This window comes from Mastigoproctus giganteus, chromosome 6, assembly GCF_048544385.1.
Source record: "Mastigoproctus giganteus isolate SK-2022 chromosome 6, ASM4854438v1, whole genome shotgun sequence".
Classification (NCBI taxonomy): Eukaryota; Metazoa; Arthropoda; class Arachnida; order Uropygi; family Thelyphonidae; genus Mastigoproctus; species Mastigoproctus giganteus.
In genome coordinates this window covers 86,542,134-86,559,337 of record NC_143580.1, presented here as the reverse complement: position 1 = coordinate 86,559,337, position 17,204 = coordinate 86,542,134, and the positions used below count along the sequence as shown (strand labels likewise).

At 36.5% G+C, this 17,204-nt stretch overlaps 1 protein-coding gene across 1 annotated transcript in view; it reads right to left on the bottom strand.

Annotated features, from left to right (window-relative positions):
• The window catches only part of LOC150084454 (diacylglycerol kinase theta-like), a 457,615-nt gene that overhangs the window by 252,029 nt on the left and 188,382 nt on the right, over window positions 1-17,204 (bottom strand). The window contains exon 10 of the mRNA XM_090376240.1: window positions 13,231-13,325. Within this exon, the coding sequence (XP_090232366.1) occupies window positions 13,231-13,325 (95 nt within the window). The remainder of the gene's footprint in view (window positions 1-13,230; window positions 13,326-17,204) is intronic.

The following is a 17,204-nucleotide window of genomic DNA, read 5'->3' as shown; positions in this document are numbered from 1 at the left end:
CCAGCTGGGCTGTGTGACTAGAAAATGGAAGCCGCTGGAGTTGTGAACAATAAAATCACCAAGTAAAATTATCTCAATGTTAGGATGGTTGGACTGGAGAAAGTTAAGTTTCAAAGAAACAAAGTCAAAGAGTTCCAAGTGATAATTGGAGTTGGAAGAACGATAGAGGTAAAAGATGAATGTGACAGAATGTGGGTAGAGAGATTCTAAACCAGAGAAGATTGAAAAGAGGAGATTCCATTTTACTGAGTCTCTAACAAGGTATATCAGAGCAGAAACATGCACAAGCATCATCTTTAAAGTGAAAAGAATTGTACAGCAAATAATTAAGACAATTGAGATAAGCAATGGTTGAATCAACTCATAACTGGCATTCTTTCAGAAAAATTAAGTGGGATTTGGTAGACCATAAGTGGAAATGGACATCATTGAAAATGGAACTGAAACCACATGCATTTCTCAAATGAACAAAGAAGTGTTTAGAAGATTTAGATCTTTATGTAGATGTTTGTTGTATTAGTAGCAAAAAGGGGAGGACATGTTGTATAAAGTAATTTGTATAAAATTTTTGGATATGGCATCCACATCATAGGTGGAACAGGACCAGGGTGTGTCTGCCAGGAGCAAAAGTTGATGTAGGGCAGATATCATCTTTTAAGAGACCAAAAGGTGATATTGTTGTACACATTGGCACTAATGACCTTAAAAGTAAAAGATCTTCAGATTTACTTAACAAGTACAGGTCAATGCTGGAAAAAAGTCGTGAGTTAGGGTTAAATTTGAAAGTGTCTGCAATTCTGTCCAGACATGATAGGAGGGCGTACATGATGAGAGCCTTGTCAATCAATTTGGACCTGGAGAGAGTGTGCAAGACTCATCGGGAAGATTTTTTCTGATATTGTTGCGATATCAGAGATGTTGTGACATATGAATATAAGGAATACAGAATTTAATTTTGAAGAGTACAATATGTACTTGAAGGACACTGTGTATATTGTTAAGCAACACTAGGGAGTTTCCCCTACAAAGTGTGTATACAGGAAGGACAGACAGGATGAGAAGGGAGGGAGGAGGTTATGCTGTTAGTTAGGAAACACATAAAATATAAGGCAGTGTGTCCAGTTGATATGGGTGGCCAGCACAATGCTGGGTCAGTTTGGTGTGACATAAGAACAGGGAAAACAAAAATGAGAGTAGGAGTGTGTTATAGGCTTAATGAGTCTGATGAGTAGAATGAACAAGTGTACAGAGAAATAGAGTGGGCCAATAAATCAGAATGTCTTATAATGGGAGATTTTAACTTTCCAGATATTGACTCAAACTTGTGGATTGGTCACTAGCACACACTAGAAAGATGTTTTTGTGAATTTACTGGATGACTGTTTTCTACAGCAGAATGTGCAAGAGGAAAACAGAGGGAGTAATACTCTTAATCTGATTATCAGCAGTGATTACTCATACATTAAGAATCTGGAAATAAAAGAACTACTAGGTGACAGTGATCACAGTGTAATGATGTGGGATTTTCTTAAAAAAATAACTATCATCAGGAGTAAAGGGAAGGATTTTGCTTTTGTAGAGGTGACTATGGTAGTCTCGGACAGTTTTTAAATTCTCTAAGTAGGACCAACTGATGATGTTACCAACAGAAAATTCAAAATGAGAAGCAATCAAGGATTAATCTTCTAAGCTACTATGCCTTCCATACCACCTAAGAAATACTGTTCAAGGTTTAGGCCTAAATGGATGTCAGATGAACTAATGAGACTCGTTGCAGATAAGGAAAATGCATATAACTTATCAAAAGACACAGGAGTCTATGTTAGATAAAAACTAGTCTGCAATCAAGTGACATAGGAGGTTAGGCAGGCAAATTCAGGTTACAAGAAATCTTTGGCAAGGGATGCAAAGAAAAACAGCAAACACTTCTTTACTTATGTAAATGCTAGAAGGAAGGGGATGAATCAGATTGTTCCACTTGATATCAATGGTTTGACCATTGATGATCCTGCTCAGTTAGCTGACAAACTGAATAAGTATTTTGCATCTACAATCACACATGAGGAAACCTGTAGAGATGGGGAGGCCAGACGCTTATCAAACTAATAGGGAGCTAAATGACTTTTTAATAACTGAGAGGAGAAATTGTCGTTAAACGTAAGAAAGGCACTAGGAGTGGATGGGATCTATCGAGTTATATTAAGGGAGGCAGCAAAGGAAGAAAGCAAACTCTTAGTCATAATTATGAATGCATATCTTGAATTCAGGGGAGGTCCCCATGGACTGGAGAAGTGCAAATGTATCCCCAATTCACAAAGGGGTATCAAAGGGTGACATGAGTAAATACATATTACTCATGTAACCCTTCAAATTAGTTTAACTTCTGTTCTGGGGAAAGTAATGGAGTCACTAATTAAAGAAGCAATGCAGGATCATCTACACAAGACTGCAGTTATAGTTCAGACACAGCAGGTTTGTTAGGAGGAAACCTTGACTGATCAATCTTATTGGATACTACAATGTGCAATTGAATACAAAAAATAACTACAATTGGATACTACAATTGCATCCAGTTCCTACAGAGGAACTGGATGCAAAAAATAATTTTGATATTGTATACTTAGATTTCAGTAAAGCTTTTTGATGCTGTTGCATATAAAAGGCTGCCATACAAATTAGAGCTGTATGGCATTAACGAAAGTTGCTGCTATGAATAAAAGGATGGCTGAGTGGAAGAAGACAGAGAGAATGTAAATCAATGGACACTGCTCGTCATGAACTAATGTTATTAGTGGAATTCCCCCAGGGTTCAGTGTAGGGACCATTGTTGTTTTCTATATTTATCAATGATATTGATGAAGGTATAACAGGCTTAATGTCCAAGTTTTCAGATGATAAAGAAGTTGGCAGGGTTGTTAATATGATGGTACACTGCTGCAACAGGATCTAGAAAAGTTGCACAGATAGGCTGAGAGATGGCAACTGAAGTTTAACATTGAGAAATGCCAGTGGCATAGGTACAATGTAGGCAAGGCGATTGCCTTCGGGCCGGGGCCTTTAGGGGCTCAGTGTCTTTGGCTGTCTCCTCTTTTTGCAATTTTCATTAAGTAGGGGCCTGAACATGTTCTTTGCCTCCGGGCCCAAAAAAGGGTAGCTACGCTACTGACAAATGCATAGTACTGCATTATAGGTAACAGTAATCCCAGAGTAAAGTGCCAACTGTGTGGTACTACATTCAGGGTAGTGGAGAATGCAAACACATGGGGGTAATTGTGCCATCAGATATGAAGTTTTCAGATAAGTGCAGACAGGCTGCCAGAGCAGCTCATGGGGTCTTGTCAATGATATACAGGAACTTTGTAGAGATAATTAAATAAATATATCCCTTTGTATAAGGCAATGGTCAGGCCACACCTTTAGTACTGCATACAGGTCTCGAGGCCATATTTTAGGAAAGATGTAGAGTTGTGGGAACAGGTATACAGAAGGGCAACAAGGTTGGTGAGGGGAACAAAGGGGCACTCTTACCAAGAAAGGCTTAAGTTCTGAAAATTGCAACATCTAGAGACTAGGCTCTGCGAGGTGATCTGATTGAGGTGTTTAAGGCTTTGGATGGTTTGAGCAAGCTCAATGCTGATAGGATTCTTCCACTTGCTCAGATTACATGCTTGAGAAGGGCAAAAATTCAAATTGAGGAAAAACAGTTGAAGAATAGATGTGCAAAAAATTGCCTTTAGCCAGTGAGTGGTTGATTGCTGGAACAAACTTCCATCTGTTGTGGAAGTTAATGGCTTAAATAAATTCAAGGAAGAACTGAACAAGCCATTGAGCAAATGGATAGGTGAATGGGAACTTTTTTTTTTTTTTGCCTGATGCTGTATAAGCTTGCTTTCTTGCATCACAAAACATGTGTCACTACAACCTACCAGAAGACTACTAGTCTTCTGGTAGGTTGCTTGTTTGTTGTGTGTTTGTGATTTGGTTTTTAGGAGCATTAGCAACTAAGGCCATATTGCTCCGGGATATGCGGGGGTCATTCCCAGACCTTTTCCGCATTCTCCGTATTTGGTGGTGACGGGCTCAAACCCCGGTTTAATCAAGAAGCGTGTGCTACGCACTGCTGCTCCTTCCCACCTGGCTACGGAGGCGCCTCTGGTAGGTTGCAGAGGACCTTTTGTAGAACTATATTTGGAAGTTGACACAGGACTCTCTATAAGAACTGACTGCAAATTGGCTAGGAGTCAGGAGAAAGTTGGAATCTGATAATCTAGAAATTTTCTTTTCAGAATACATTTATTCAGAGGAAAGGGAAATGTGACCCTTCTTATAATTCTGTTCAACTTAGTTGTAGTTACTGAATTAAACAAAAATGTTTCCATAAATTCTATACTGCTTAAATGTAGGGCTATGTAAGTATTGACATTAACAGTGTGATTTTCACTTATTAAAATAGAATTCATGTCATGGATCTCAAATTTCCTATCCTGGTATTCCTAACATGCTATGCACAACACTCATTTATAATTTTCTCCTCCTCCCCGCCAAACAATACCCTTATCTCTTTGGGCTCTGCCATTACTCTTTGGTCCTCCCCTTTCCTGACTAGGTAGTCACTTCCTTTGCACCCCTTCCTGGCCAAGTTTTCTCCCTCTATGCCTACCTACCTGACCTGCTATCCTGGGTAATTCATGAGCTGCCCTACATAAGACAAATAGCCACATGCCCCCCTTCCCCCTGCAGTGTTCTTCCAGACATCTTCACTATGCATATTGGAGTGGAAACAATTAAATTTGCACTCTACATTCTACTGAATCAATACCATATAACTACCCCAGGAAAATCTCTACTAGTTGTCTTAGGAATAACCTGAAAATTTTTGACAGGCTAACACATGCAACACTTTTACTAAGCCTTGCTGACACCTTTTCTGGGTGTGGGATTACTTATTATAACCATGTACTACTTTCTACTAACCCCAGCTGACAACCTATCTTTAAGGTGTGGGACTCAAATTTCACACCTACTAAATTTCTTAAGTTCTTGCCGAGGTGGTCAGTATCAAACAATGTCTATTTGTGCTCCTAATTTTGGTGATTTTTTCTTGTTAGTTGTAGCAACTGCTTTTCCATATCAGTGAACTGGATGTCATAAGACTGATTATCTTCTGAGGCAACAAGTTTTATCTGTAAATTCTCAGCAAAAGATAAGTAGTTCTCTTATTTATATTCTTTGGCTCAAGTGCAAATGCATTCCCATTGTTCTCATTTAGAAGAAAGAGGTGTTAGTGGACACTGGTTACACTGACTGCTGTTGAACCTCTGTTTCCTGTTTCAGTTCATCTTTCTGCTCACAGCACTGAATCCACAAAGCAGTGGCCCCATAAACTTTCTACTTGGCTCCTTAACAATACCTGAATTAAGGATGGAAATAAACTTAAAACTTAAAATAAAGAAAGAAACTTAAGCAAATTTTATTCAAAAACTTGCTTAAGTTTCTTTCTCATCCTTCGGCTGGATTAAACGTAGAAGGAGAAACTTACGTTTCTAAAAAATTAGCATTTGTAAACTCTGCAACAAAATAATTAAAAGAAAATGCATTCAAATCCTAAAAAAAATATATGCAAATCCAAAAAAGGTTCAAAATATAATGACCTTATTTAGCAGGGTTACACGTAAGCCTCACAGAATCAGTTCGCAAAAAATTTATTGCACATTGTTGCCATAAAAAAAAAAAAAAAAAAGATTTATAATTGCTTCCTTACCATACAAATCCTTGTTTATCCTGCAAATTGTTGAGCAATTCCCATGTCCAACACCATGTATGCTCTTGGAACAATATATGCATTAGGTAGCAATTAAAAGAAAGATTAAAAGAAAGATAATTAAAACATTGCAAAAATATCATTTTATTGCCACCATAGCAGATATAGCAAATCCGCCTGTTGCCCAGATCGAGCTGCTACGATTGACATGACAAAAGTTCTCATGTGTCTGCAGTAGAATTTGGCAAGTAGAATGCTGAATGCTGCGATACAAACTGCCTTACCCCGCTCTGTCCCTGACATCTATTTTGATCTGTGAGATGCCAACTCTTTCCTGAATAAATCAGTTAAAACAAACCTGACTTCCAGACTATTAATGAAGTAATCAAACAGAAAATGTTCAGCTACATAGCCAATAAAATACAGGAATTTTTTTTTAAAGATTGACAAAGCCAGGGTAAGAAAAAGCTTGCAACTTGTAGTAACAAATTTACATCCCCACTGCACTGTCTCAACTTATGGCAAAGCCTTCCACCTTCTGCAAGTTCCTCAGCAAGTCACTAGTTAATTACAGTCTAACCAGAGATAAAAATCTTCTTGATTTCTATTTTTCCACATTTTTTGATTTCTCTTCTTGATTTCTATTTTTCCACATTGAAGGGCATGAAACTCCCCACCCAGGTTTACTTTTTCAGTCTGACCATATGCAAGCTTCCATTTACTTCAATCTTCCATGTCCTTCCCTTCCAATCATCACTACAGAATGATTGAAATGATCACTTCTTCTGAATTCTGGATACATCCTAATGTCTTGAGCTTCTCAGGTTCATCTTCAAGCTGGTGGAATTTAAAGCAAAGACTTCCCAACCCTACAGGATTTATTGCTATGAGATATTGAAAGAATCAAATGATGTTCACAAAAGGATCACTTCAAAGTCAAGTGCATTATTTAACAGGCTAAAGAGTGTGGCTTTATTGCATCAAGAAATACAAAAACACATCTTACTATTAGTATATTAGTAGTGGCAAATGATATACAGCATTGGCCAAAAAAAATCCCATTTCACTTATCCATCTCCTCCAATAGTTTGCCTAGTTCTTTCTTGAATTTATTCAAACTACTCAATTCCACGACAACAGATGGAAGCTTGTTCCAAAAATAAACCACTCATTGGCTGAAAGGCAAACTTCCATACATCTATTCTGTAATCATCCTTTCTCAATTTGAATTTATATCCCCTCATATGCATAGTCTGAACAAGAGGAAAAATCCCAACAGCACTGAGTTTGCTCAAGCCATTCAAAGCCTGGAACACCTCAATCAGATAGCCTCACAGGTGCCTAGCCTTTCAGATGCTGCAATTTGCAGAACTGAAGCCTTTCTTGGTAAGTGCACCCCCCTTTGTTCTCCCCAACAGTCTCATTGCCCTTCTATATACCTGTTCCAGCAGCTCTACATCTTTCCTAAAATGAGGCTTCCAGACCTGCATGCAGTACTCATGATGTGTACCTGACCACTGCCGTATACAATGGGATAATCACCTCGTTATCCCTGCTAGCAAAATTCCTATATATCACTGATAAAACCACACAAGCTGTCCTGGCAGAATTTCTGCACTGCTCAAAGAACTTCATATCTGACTGCACAATTACCTCCCAGGACCTTTTCATTTTCCACTACCCTGAGTGTAGTACCATACAGTTGGTACTACACTCGGGTCTACACTCTGTGGTACCATTGGTCACTGGCACTAATGGAGTACAGTTTTCGTAAAATGTTTTAGCCCCTTCATATTCATAATTGAATCTCTTGGGTCAATCTACAAGATCTCGTCACAATATATCATTCTTACTAGATGGCACAGTATCTAATTAAGCTGCTTTCCAAATGCAACAGTGCCATCTCCCCAAGCATGTTCAGACCACGCTCCAATGCCTCAAGTCTTCTAAAACTTCTTAGAGGATACTTCTTTCTTATCTGACAAGACAAATTCTCCAGGAACAGCCATCAGAAATACAGTATGCCATGAAAGGGAGATATACAACAACAAACCCTGGTAAAATTCAGACTAATCTCTACAGCCTTAAGTCTTCTAAAACCTCTTGGAGGATACTTCTTCCTTATCTTACTAGACAAATTCTCCAGGACTAGCCATTACAAATACATTATTCCATCAAAGGAAGATCTACAACACCAAATCCTGCCACAACCATAACTGTCAGTTTAAAAACATTCAAAGAGAAAACCAAAATGCCAAATACATCAACATTCAGGTTACCTTTGATGCTGTTAAGATCCAGTCACTTATAAATCTGCTTGATCATTGCTTCTTCACTCATGGAAACCTGTGGTTTTTTAATATGTTCCTTCTGGCCTTTTGAATATGTTTGACAAGACAATAACCATGACAATTTATGTGGGATTCTTTCCAGTCTGTTATCAATGGCTATAGTTGTCTCAGTCACCCACAGAAGGCATAATATTATATCAAACACCAATGATCTCCAGGTACTCACCTGCACTGAGTCCAGTTCTTCCTGTCTGGTAACTTCCGGCCTGATTAATAGTAAGATTTCTGACATTAAGAAATACCTGTCTTTGTTCAGCCTCTCCATAAATCCAGTTAAGTTGCCTCCTCTCTGAAACCACATGCAACTAATCTTCAGATCCTCACTGGAGAAATATCATTCCAAATGGACCCTTAAGTTATTTTTGATAGAAAGTACTCCTCCCCTAACCTTCCAGGTACCCTGCAGTCAAGGTTTGCAAAGCTTCACTGACTCTCAAAAACAACTCTTCCATGTCAAGGATGTCTCCAGTATGGAACTTTATTAGTGCCACCATCTATCCAGCAAACCTCTACAGCAGTGAAATCTAGGCCCCTCAAACTCCCACAAATGTACAAAGAAGTTTACTCCTCAGAAATCTAGCTGCTTAAATGGGCATCAACAAAACTTTTCCTGCCAATGCACAATGCTTACAGTTCAACAGCAATAGGTTGCCCACAACTATTCAAAAGTGCAGAAATCTTTCGAAACCAAACACATGAATACAGTGTTTATGACAGCTGCCGCCACCACCTGAACTGAGAAAGAAATCTTCACTTATCTGTCACTGCAACAGATTCTGTTAAAACAGACAGGTTATACCAAATCAACTCCTCCCTATCATTCTGGAGTTGGATGATCACAAGTGATTCATCATGAATTTTAAAAAATACTGTGAAACAATTATTTGATAGAATTTGGCAAGTAGAATGTACATTGTTACATTGTTAACTCAAAGTAATAATGAATATTTGGTTTGTTCTAACTGCAATCCATAAAATTTGGTGCCAGGTGTAACTGACTCTGTTTGCTGTTTTTTTTTGGTTTTTTTTACCTTAATCTCTAATTCTATAATTCTTATAACTGTTTTACTTTTTGCTTATCATGATCTGTTAACCCACTTTACATTGTTAACCCGTGGCTTTCTTCTGGCCAGGATGGGATGTACAACAGTATTGTTCAATTTTTCTGATTATACAACAAAAAGTATTTATTCAAATTCTCCCTCCCACCAACAATTCCTATTAGTTAGTAGGGTTTGTTGGAGAAGGATTTTCAGGTACCTTAAAATCCTTACCCTTCTCCCCTCATTCCCAAATATGTTTGAGTAGCTGTAAAAAAACCAAAAAAAAACCTATAATCAACTACTAACCTTACTATGAAGTAAACTGCCATCCCCCCACCATTAACATCCCCTGCTCATGCCAGCAGTACCTACAGCTGAACATGACACACACTCTTCCTAATCCAATTCTTGAACATCCTGAATATGGAATGACAAAAAATAAACAATAACAGCTGAACCCACCCTAATACAACATAAAATCAACACCTACAAAAAATTCAATGTCAGAAATAATGAAAACAAAAATAAAGTACATTGTTAACTCAAAGTAATAATGAACTCAAGAGATAAACAAGGTTATATCCACTTGGATGGGGATGTGGGCTAAGTCCTAAACAAATGTGACATGGAACCAATGGAGATGAAGAGCTTAACCATATCAATGAGGGGGTATATACTGCACTTGACACAGTGTTAGTGCTCTGCAAATATCCACTGCACTTTTTCCTGCTTCTCAGAGGTTATAACACAGCCTGCACAAGCTATTAAAAAGAATGCATCAGTTTCTAATCGATTCAAGTTTCTGAGATCCTCCTTCATAGGAGTCTTCTTCTTTCTACTCTTACTCTATCCCCAACTATGTTTCTCTTCTCCTTGCAACTTACTTCACAATTTTCTTGGGGAAGCTACCTACTTCTTCTTCAGTAGCCCTCTCTGTCACTAACAAACCCTGGAGAGGGGCTGATGTGCCCTCAGATTACATCTATTGGAGGACAATTTTTTTTTTCGGCTGGTGCAGCAAAAGCCTCAGGCTTCCTTACACCATATTTGGTTGGCCAAAATAATGGAAATACCTGTGATAAGAGTAACAGGTATACACTAATTTTAACAGATTCAAATAAATCTTGCACTGTCTTAAGATGAATACTGTACCATCCTTCATGGAGGCAAGTTTCAAGCTCCTTAAGTGATAGAGGTGGGGAAATCTGCTTCTCACTCTTCTCTCCAAACATGCCCAAAGTGGCTCAATAACGTTAAATCTGATGATTGTGCAGTTCATGGGAGATGCTTAGCCTCAGCTGCACTCCTCAAATCAAGAGCAGACACATCTGGCTGCATGTATTGTAGTATTATCATTCTGAAATATGGCATTGTTTGAAAGAAACAATGTTTGCATAATGGAATAAACCTGGTCACTCAGAATATCAAGGTAATCAGTGGCAGTAATTCACCTGTTCAGGTTGATGAAAGGATCTAAAGAATACAAAGATATTGATGATCCTCCTCCATGTTTAAAGGTTGGCAAAGTCAGGATAATGCACTTCCTTTGGTATTTACCAAACAAACTCGGCCTGACATTGGAAAAAAGTGTGAATGATGATTCTTCTGAAAATACTGCAAATATTTCCAATCACCAAGCAGTATCATGACTAATGAGTGGTTTGGCCAATAGTGGTGCTGCCATAAATTTCAGCATTATGAAGTTCTCGCCAAACTGTTTTTCTAGAAACTAAATTGCTGAGACTGATTAAGGGATACATAAACTACTGCCTCATTATTTTTGTGGCAGTAATTTTGTTTTGGGGCTATAGTCCTTTTCAGTATCCCATGGTCTCTTTCAGTTAGCTTTGATTTTCTGCAACAATTCATACTATCAGATTTTGTTTTTCCATATTTGGTGGATGCAGATGTCACTTTCGATAGTTGCTCTGGATACATTAAACAAATAACACCGGAAGCTCATATCTGGTGAGTATGGGCGTGGCACACCCAGGGTCCCGAGCTGAATATCATCATTCTTCTCTTTCTTGGTGATTCCCTTCTCTCTCTCTCTCTCTCTCTCTCGATAACTCAGAAATTTATTTTTTCGGCTTGTGCAGCAAAAGCCTCGGGCTTCCTTACACCATATAGCTAATAATATTAATAAATCAATGTCAATGGTTTTAGTTGCCCAATGGCCCCTGCTAAATGTGACCAATAATTTGATTTCTTTGGAATTCAGACAAGGCAGTCATTTTCTTCATGTACCTTTTATACCACCTCTAAATAAACATCAGCTTTTATAGTCTTTCCTGCATAGTACTAACTGCAAAAAAATTATTACTGTATATTCATAAATACATCACACAGCCATTAACATAAACTGCTACTTTCATATCAGGTGTTCTTTGTTCCCTGTTTGTTGTCTAGTATTTGCTGCTACTATTATCATTTTATTGACTCATTATATTTCAATTAGCTGTTTTCCTGTAATATAATTAAACTTTATTATTAGTGATGCCCACCATTGAGGACTCCCAGGAATTAGGTTAAAGCGTACGAGTTTAAAATAAAACTTTCTCATATGAAGTGAAGCATTTGCCTTTTCTCAATAAAAATATTTTATATGATTCTGTCTGATTCAGATTGAAGTAGATAACTTTTCTATCATTCCTCATGTATTGTAATAACACTGCTGCAAGAAATACACTCTTAGTAATCTAACTTGGCCGATAAGTACATTACTGCATTTAGTTTTATTAATTTGAATTTTAAATCATAATTATTACCTAACTGTTAATCCCCATATTCAACTTCCTTGTTTCAGTAATATCTATTATTCTAATATCATATTGAATTATTCTTTGCTAATCTTATTAGCTCTTCTAAACTTATTATTCTGCCATTTTAAATTATATTTAAACTTATTCTGCCATTTAAATTTCTAACATATAATATGGAAGTAAGATGCAGTGCAAGAAAGGAGTAACTTGTAGAGTTTTGTAGCATAAATTAAAACAAAAGTTGTGTTGATATTTGTCCATAGCCCAGTTGAAGACTCAAAAAGAAAAAAATAATAATAATAACAAAAAAAGTTCTTGCATAATACCTTAGGAACAGCAGTAAATAATAATGACAGAGAAAGATCAGCACTCATTGCAGATTTAAATATCAGAGAAGGAAATGGCAATTAAATTAAACACAGACAGCTTAGGAAAATCTAGAGAGAAAGATAAACTTACCAATAGTGGTAAAAAGATGCTAGAATTTTGTGAAAACTATACACCCTTAATTACAAAGTATGTTGGCATAAAGATATCCACTAAATCATGTTTTATTTCTTATTTTTCTTTATATTAAAGAATTCTACTGTCACATGTTGACACCTGTAAAAGCTACTAACATGGAACCTATGAATTCCTCCCACCCCTCCGACCCCAAACAAAATTTCTGGGTGCATAGCTGTAAGTGTGTCAATGTTCATGGGTCAATCTATGTGTTGTGTAGGCTGAAAAAACTTTGAACAACTCATGAGAAGAAGGAAACTTTATTGTATCCACTTCAGATCAGCTAACTACCACTCTGACTGAAGAGGCCTCTAAGAATTATTCCAGCCTCTGATGGAACTGGAATAATTCTTAAGACTAGGCCAAAGTCTACTTAGAATAATAATCAGTAAAGACTCAAAGCAAATAACACAATCTCAACCATTTAAATGAGTTCTGAAATGTTTTATGAAAAGTGAAATGCAAGTTTAAGCTTTCATTTGTTAAATCAAACTAAAAAACAAAGATCTTAAATGCTGCTATTTTTAATATCTATAATTATATAATAAGCAATGAAAAAAAATTTATTCGGAAAAGCAAGTTTCAGAATGATAAAATGGAAAGACAAATAAAATGGGTGAACTTTTTTTCTTTCATTTTACTCTGTGCTTCTTTATTTTAATTTTTCCATACCACTTGTACTATATGAGCAACATAACAAAGTAAGAATTTTGAAATTTTAATTACATAGTATAGATATAAAAGTATGCACAATAATGATTAAAAATTATCTGTCTGTAACTTATGATTACCAACATAGGATCACTTACAATAATCTGATCCTTTGTAGAACTTCTTGGTACAATGATTGTCCTGAACATTCTTCTTTTTATAGAACCATTGCCATCATAAACTTTAATCATTTCTATAAAGAAAAGAAATAATCTATATAATATATAAAGCACTGAGGGGTATTTTTTTTTTTAAGCAATTAATAATGCATCCTATGGTGCAATGGAATGGGAGGAATTAAGGATTATTTTAAAAATAGTGTTTGTTTTCCTAGTAGCCACTGTTTGATTAAAGTGTGTTGGTTGGGATTCTTTCAATTTTTCTCTTAATCATATATTGTTTTATATGTAAAAAAATTCATTATTGGTGAACAAAATAATGGTATATTAGCTGATTAATCACAGTGGCATGTATAACAGAGCCTGTTTATTTCAACAGCCTCATGGTTATCATATAAGAAATTACAATTATATCAATAATGCACATATGTGATATTATTCTCAGATGTACACCACATGCAAAGGATAATTAAAACTTTTACTAACCCCATATCAATTAGAATTTGTAATCAAGCATTACACCTAGCATTATCAGTTTTTTTCAAACCACCTGGGAAACTGTTATTTATTTTAACATGTCAAAGAAAAGAAAGTATAAGAAGTATAAGATTCCACACTGTTGAGGAAGAAGGCAGAAGCCTTTGAAAGGTTCAGTTATTTTAACGCTTTTAATCTAGTATATTTTATTGCATTTTAATTCAGTATTTTATTATCATTTTATTTGTACATTCACTTTAAATTACATTTGTTTTATTCTATCCTAATTCAGTATTTCATTATCAGTAACATTTTGTATAATCGTATTTTGTTGATCTACTGTAAATTTATTGTAAATTTAAACATAAACTTTTTTAAGATTTTGGTTTTCGTTTTTACTTCAATGGTTGGTGAGAAACACTAAAAATTATAGTATAAGATGCCTAAATACCCTTGACTTGGTCCTCACTAAGGATTCAAGTATTATCAAACATCTAGTAGTTGTTGGTGACTCTATTGTCACCTGCTTTGTAAAAAGGATAGGTGGAACAGGACCATGCTATGTCTGCCAGGGGCAAGGGTTGATGACATTGTAGAGCGGGATATCATCTTTTAAGAGAACAAAAGGTGATATAGTTGTGCACGTTGGCACTAATGATATTAAGAGTACGAGACCGGCAGAATTACTTAACAAGTACAGGTCACTGTTGAAAAAAAAGCCGTGAATTAGGGTTGAATTTGAAAGTGTCTGCAATTCTGCCCAGACATGATAGGAGGGAGTATATGATGAGAGCCTTGTCGATCAATTCGGCCCTGGAAAGATTGTGCAAGGGTCAAGGGGTAGAATTTTTCTCAGCCTGGTCTGTGCTTGTTAACAGAATGGACTGCTTCTATAGGGATGGGATACAGTCGGTCCTCGTATAACACGTGTTTACATTACACGAATTCGATCATACACGATTTATAAATAGGGGAATGTTATCTTATATAGCACGAACCGAATTCGCTTATGCACGATTCGCCTTTGTATTTACAAGAAATGGCAGTGAAATGCGAAATCACCCCAACTGAACGCAACATGATAGGAATGAAGAAGATTCTGAAAATGTATTTATGTTTTATATCAGTGAAGGGGAAACACATTTCACCATAATAACGTAAAAACTAACACAATTCCAGCTATCGGTATAATCGCAAATGCAATTAGATGGAGTTTACTACCAGTTTATAACAGATTCCACTAGCAGAAACGCAACTGGAAATTGTTTTTATTGTTTTATGGTAGTAACCCCCAGAAATGTGCTTTAGTAAAATGTGAGGTGATAATAGCGTATCTCGGCCTTTACCGTATTGTTTATTCAGTTGCTATACGCGCGCAGCTTTGTTTATGTGTATTAAGGGTGCCTCCTCGTTTTGTAATTGTGCTTTATTCCCTAAAAATGAGTAAAATGCTTAAAAGGTGTGAAAAGGAAGCATCCTGGTGAAGACACTACAGATTCAGAGAGAAAAAGAAAAGCAATATCGATAAACAGAGGTGGACTGGATCAAAAATTCTTACCCGGGAAAATTTATAGTGGCCTCATACTACAGTTTATGGCCAAAATCACACCGGGATTTCCCGGGTAAGGCTTATGGCCAGTCCGCCTCAGTTGATAGAGAAAAAAAATATGAAATTGTGAAACGCTTTGAGCGAAATGAAAGACCATGTGATATTGCACATGCTACAGACCTAAATGAGGCAACGCCGAGAATTACAAAGAATGCGGAGAAAATAAAAACAACTTTCATAGCGGGAACAACTCAAAGTGTAATTAAAATCCATTAGATTAAGACACAAGAATTGGAAGAGATGGAACGGCTGTCATCTGTTTGGATAGAAAATCAAACAAAAAACAAGTTTGCTTACAATAGAAGCAAAATCAGTAGCAATATTTTATTACGTAATAAAATACGTAAGCATTTTATTACGACTTACGTATTATAATTTATACTTACGTATTATAAAATACGTAAGTATTTTATTACGACTATTTTATTTAATATAATATATTTTTACGAATAAAATACGTATTTTATTCGTAAAAAATACTTTTTTATAATATAATAAAAATAAATATTTTTTATTATTTATTGTATAATAAAAATAAAAAAATATTATATTATTTTTTATAACGATTAAAATTACCCGATTATTTATTGTATTTGGTAATGTTTTGGTTCCAAATGTGTGTTCAATCTTGGGTGGTCGGCACCTAACCCCACTTTTTCCATAGGGACTGTTGTTTATATTGCACGATTTTGCATTGCACAAGGGTTTCTAGGAACACAACTATCGTGCTATACGAGGACAGACTGTACACTTAAATAGAAAGGGTGCAACAATATTAGCTGATTCTATCTAGGCAGTGTTAGGTGGGTCGGAAAACTGATAGCTTGGGGGGGGATACAAGGACTAATAGATTAACAGTAGCCACTGGCAGAGGTGAAAGTGATTCTTGCACTGCTTCTATTGGAATGAGCAGAAGCCTGAAAACAAGATGCAGGATATTTCAGAGACTGCTGGTAGTCATTGCGCTACAAGTAAACATATGGGTTTTGTTAGGGTAGCTAAGAAAAAGAACAGGTGCATGTATACTTGCATGTACACCAACGCTAGGAGTTTGGTAAATAAATTTGATGAATTTGAAGTATTGCTCAAAGCATCAAAGACGGATATTGTTGGGATATCAGAGACGTGGTGTCAGACAGATATAAGGAATGCAGAACTGGAATTTGGAGAGTACAACGTCTACAGAAAGGATAGACAGGATAGGAAGGGAGGAAGGGTTATGCTATTAGTTAAGAAATACATAAAATCCAAGGAAGTGAAGCCAGTTGACATCACCAGACAGTGCAGTGTCGAGTCAGTTTGGTGTGACATAAGCACTGGGAGATCAAAATTGAGAGTAGGATTGTGCTATAGGCCTAATGACTCTGATGAGTATAAAAAGAAACTGTACAGGGAAATAGAGTGGGCCAGTAAATCAGAGAGTCTTATAATGGGGGATTTTAATTTCCCAGATATTGACTGGAATTTGTGGGTTGGTCACTCACACACTAGCAAGGCTTTTGTGGATTTATTGGATGATTGTTTTCTACATCACCATGTTCAGGAGGCAACTAGAGGGAGTAATACTTGATTTGATTATCAGTAGTGATTCTTCATGCATTAAGAATCTGCAGATAGAGGAACCACTAGGTGGCAGTGATCACAGTGTGCTGAAGTGGGATTTACTCAAAGAGGTAACTACCATCAGGGGTAAAGGGAAGGGTTTTTGCTTTCGTAAAGGTGACTACGATGGTCTGAGACAGTATTTAAATTCTATACAGTGGGACCAACTGATGATGTTACCAACAGCAAATTCAAAATGGGAAGCATTCAAAGAACTTATCCTGGAAGCTACTAGGCTTGACATACCAACTAAGAAATATTGTTC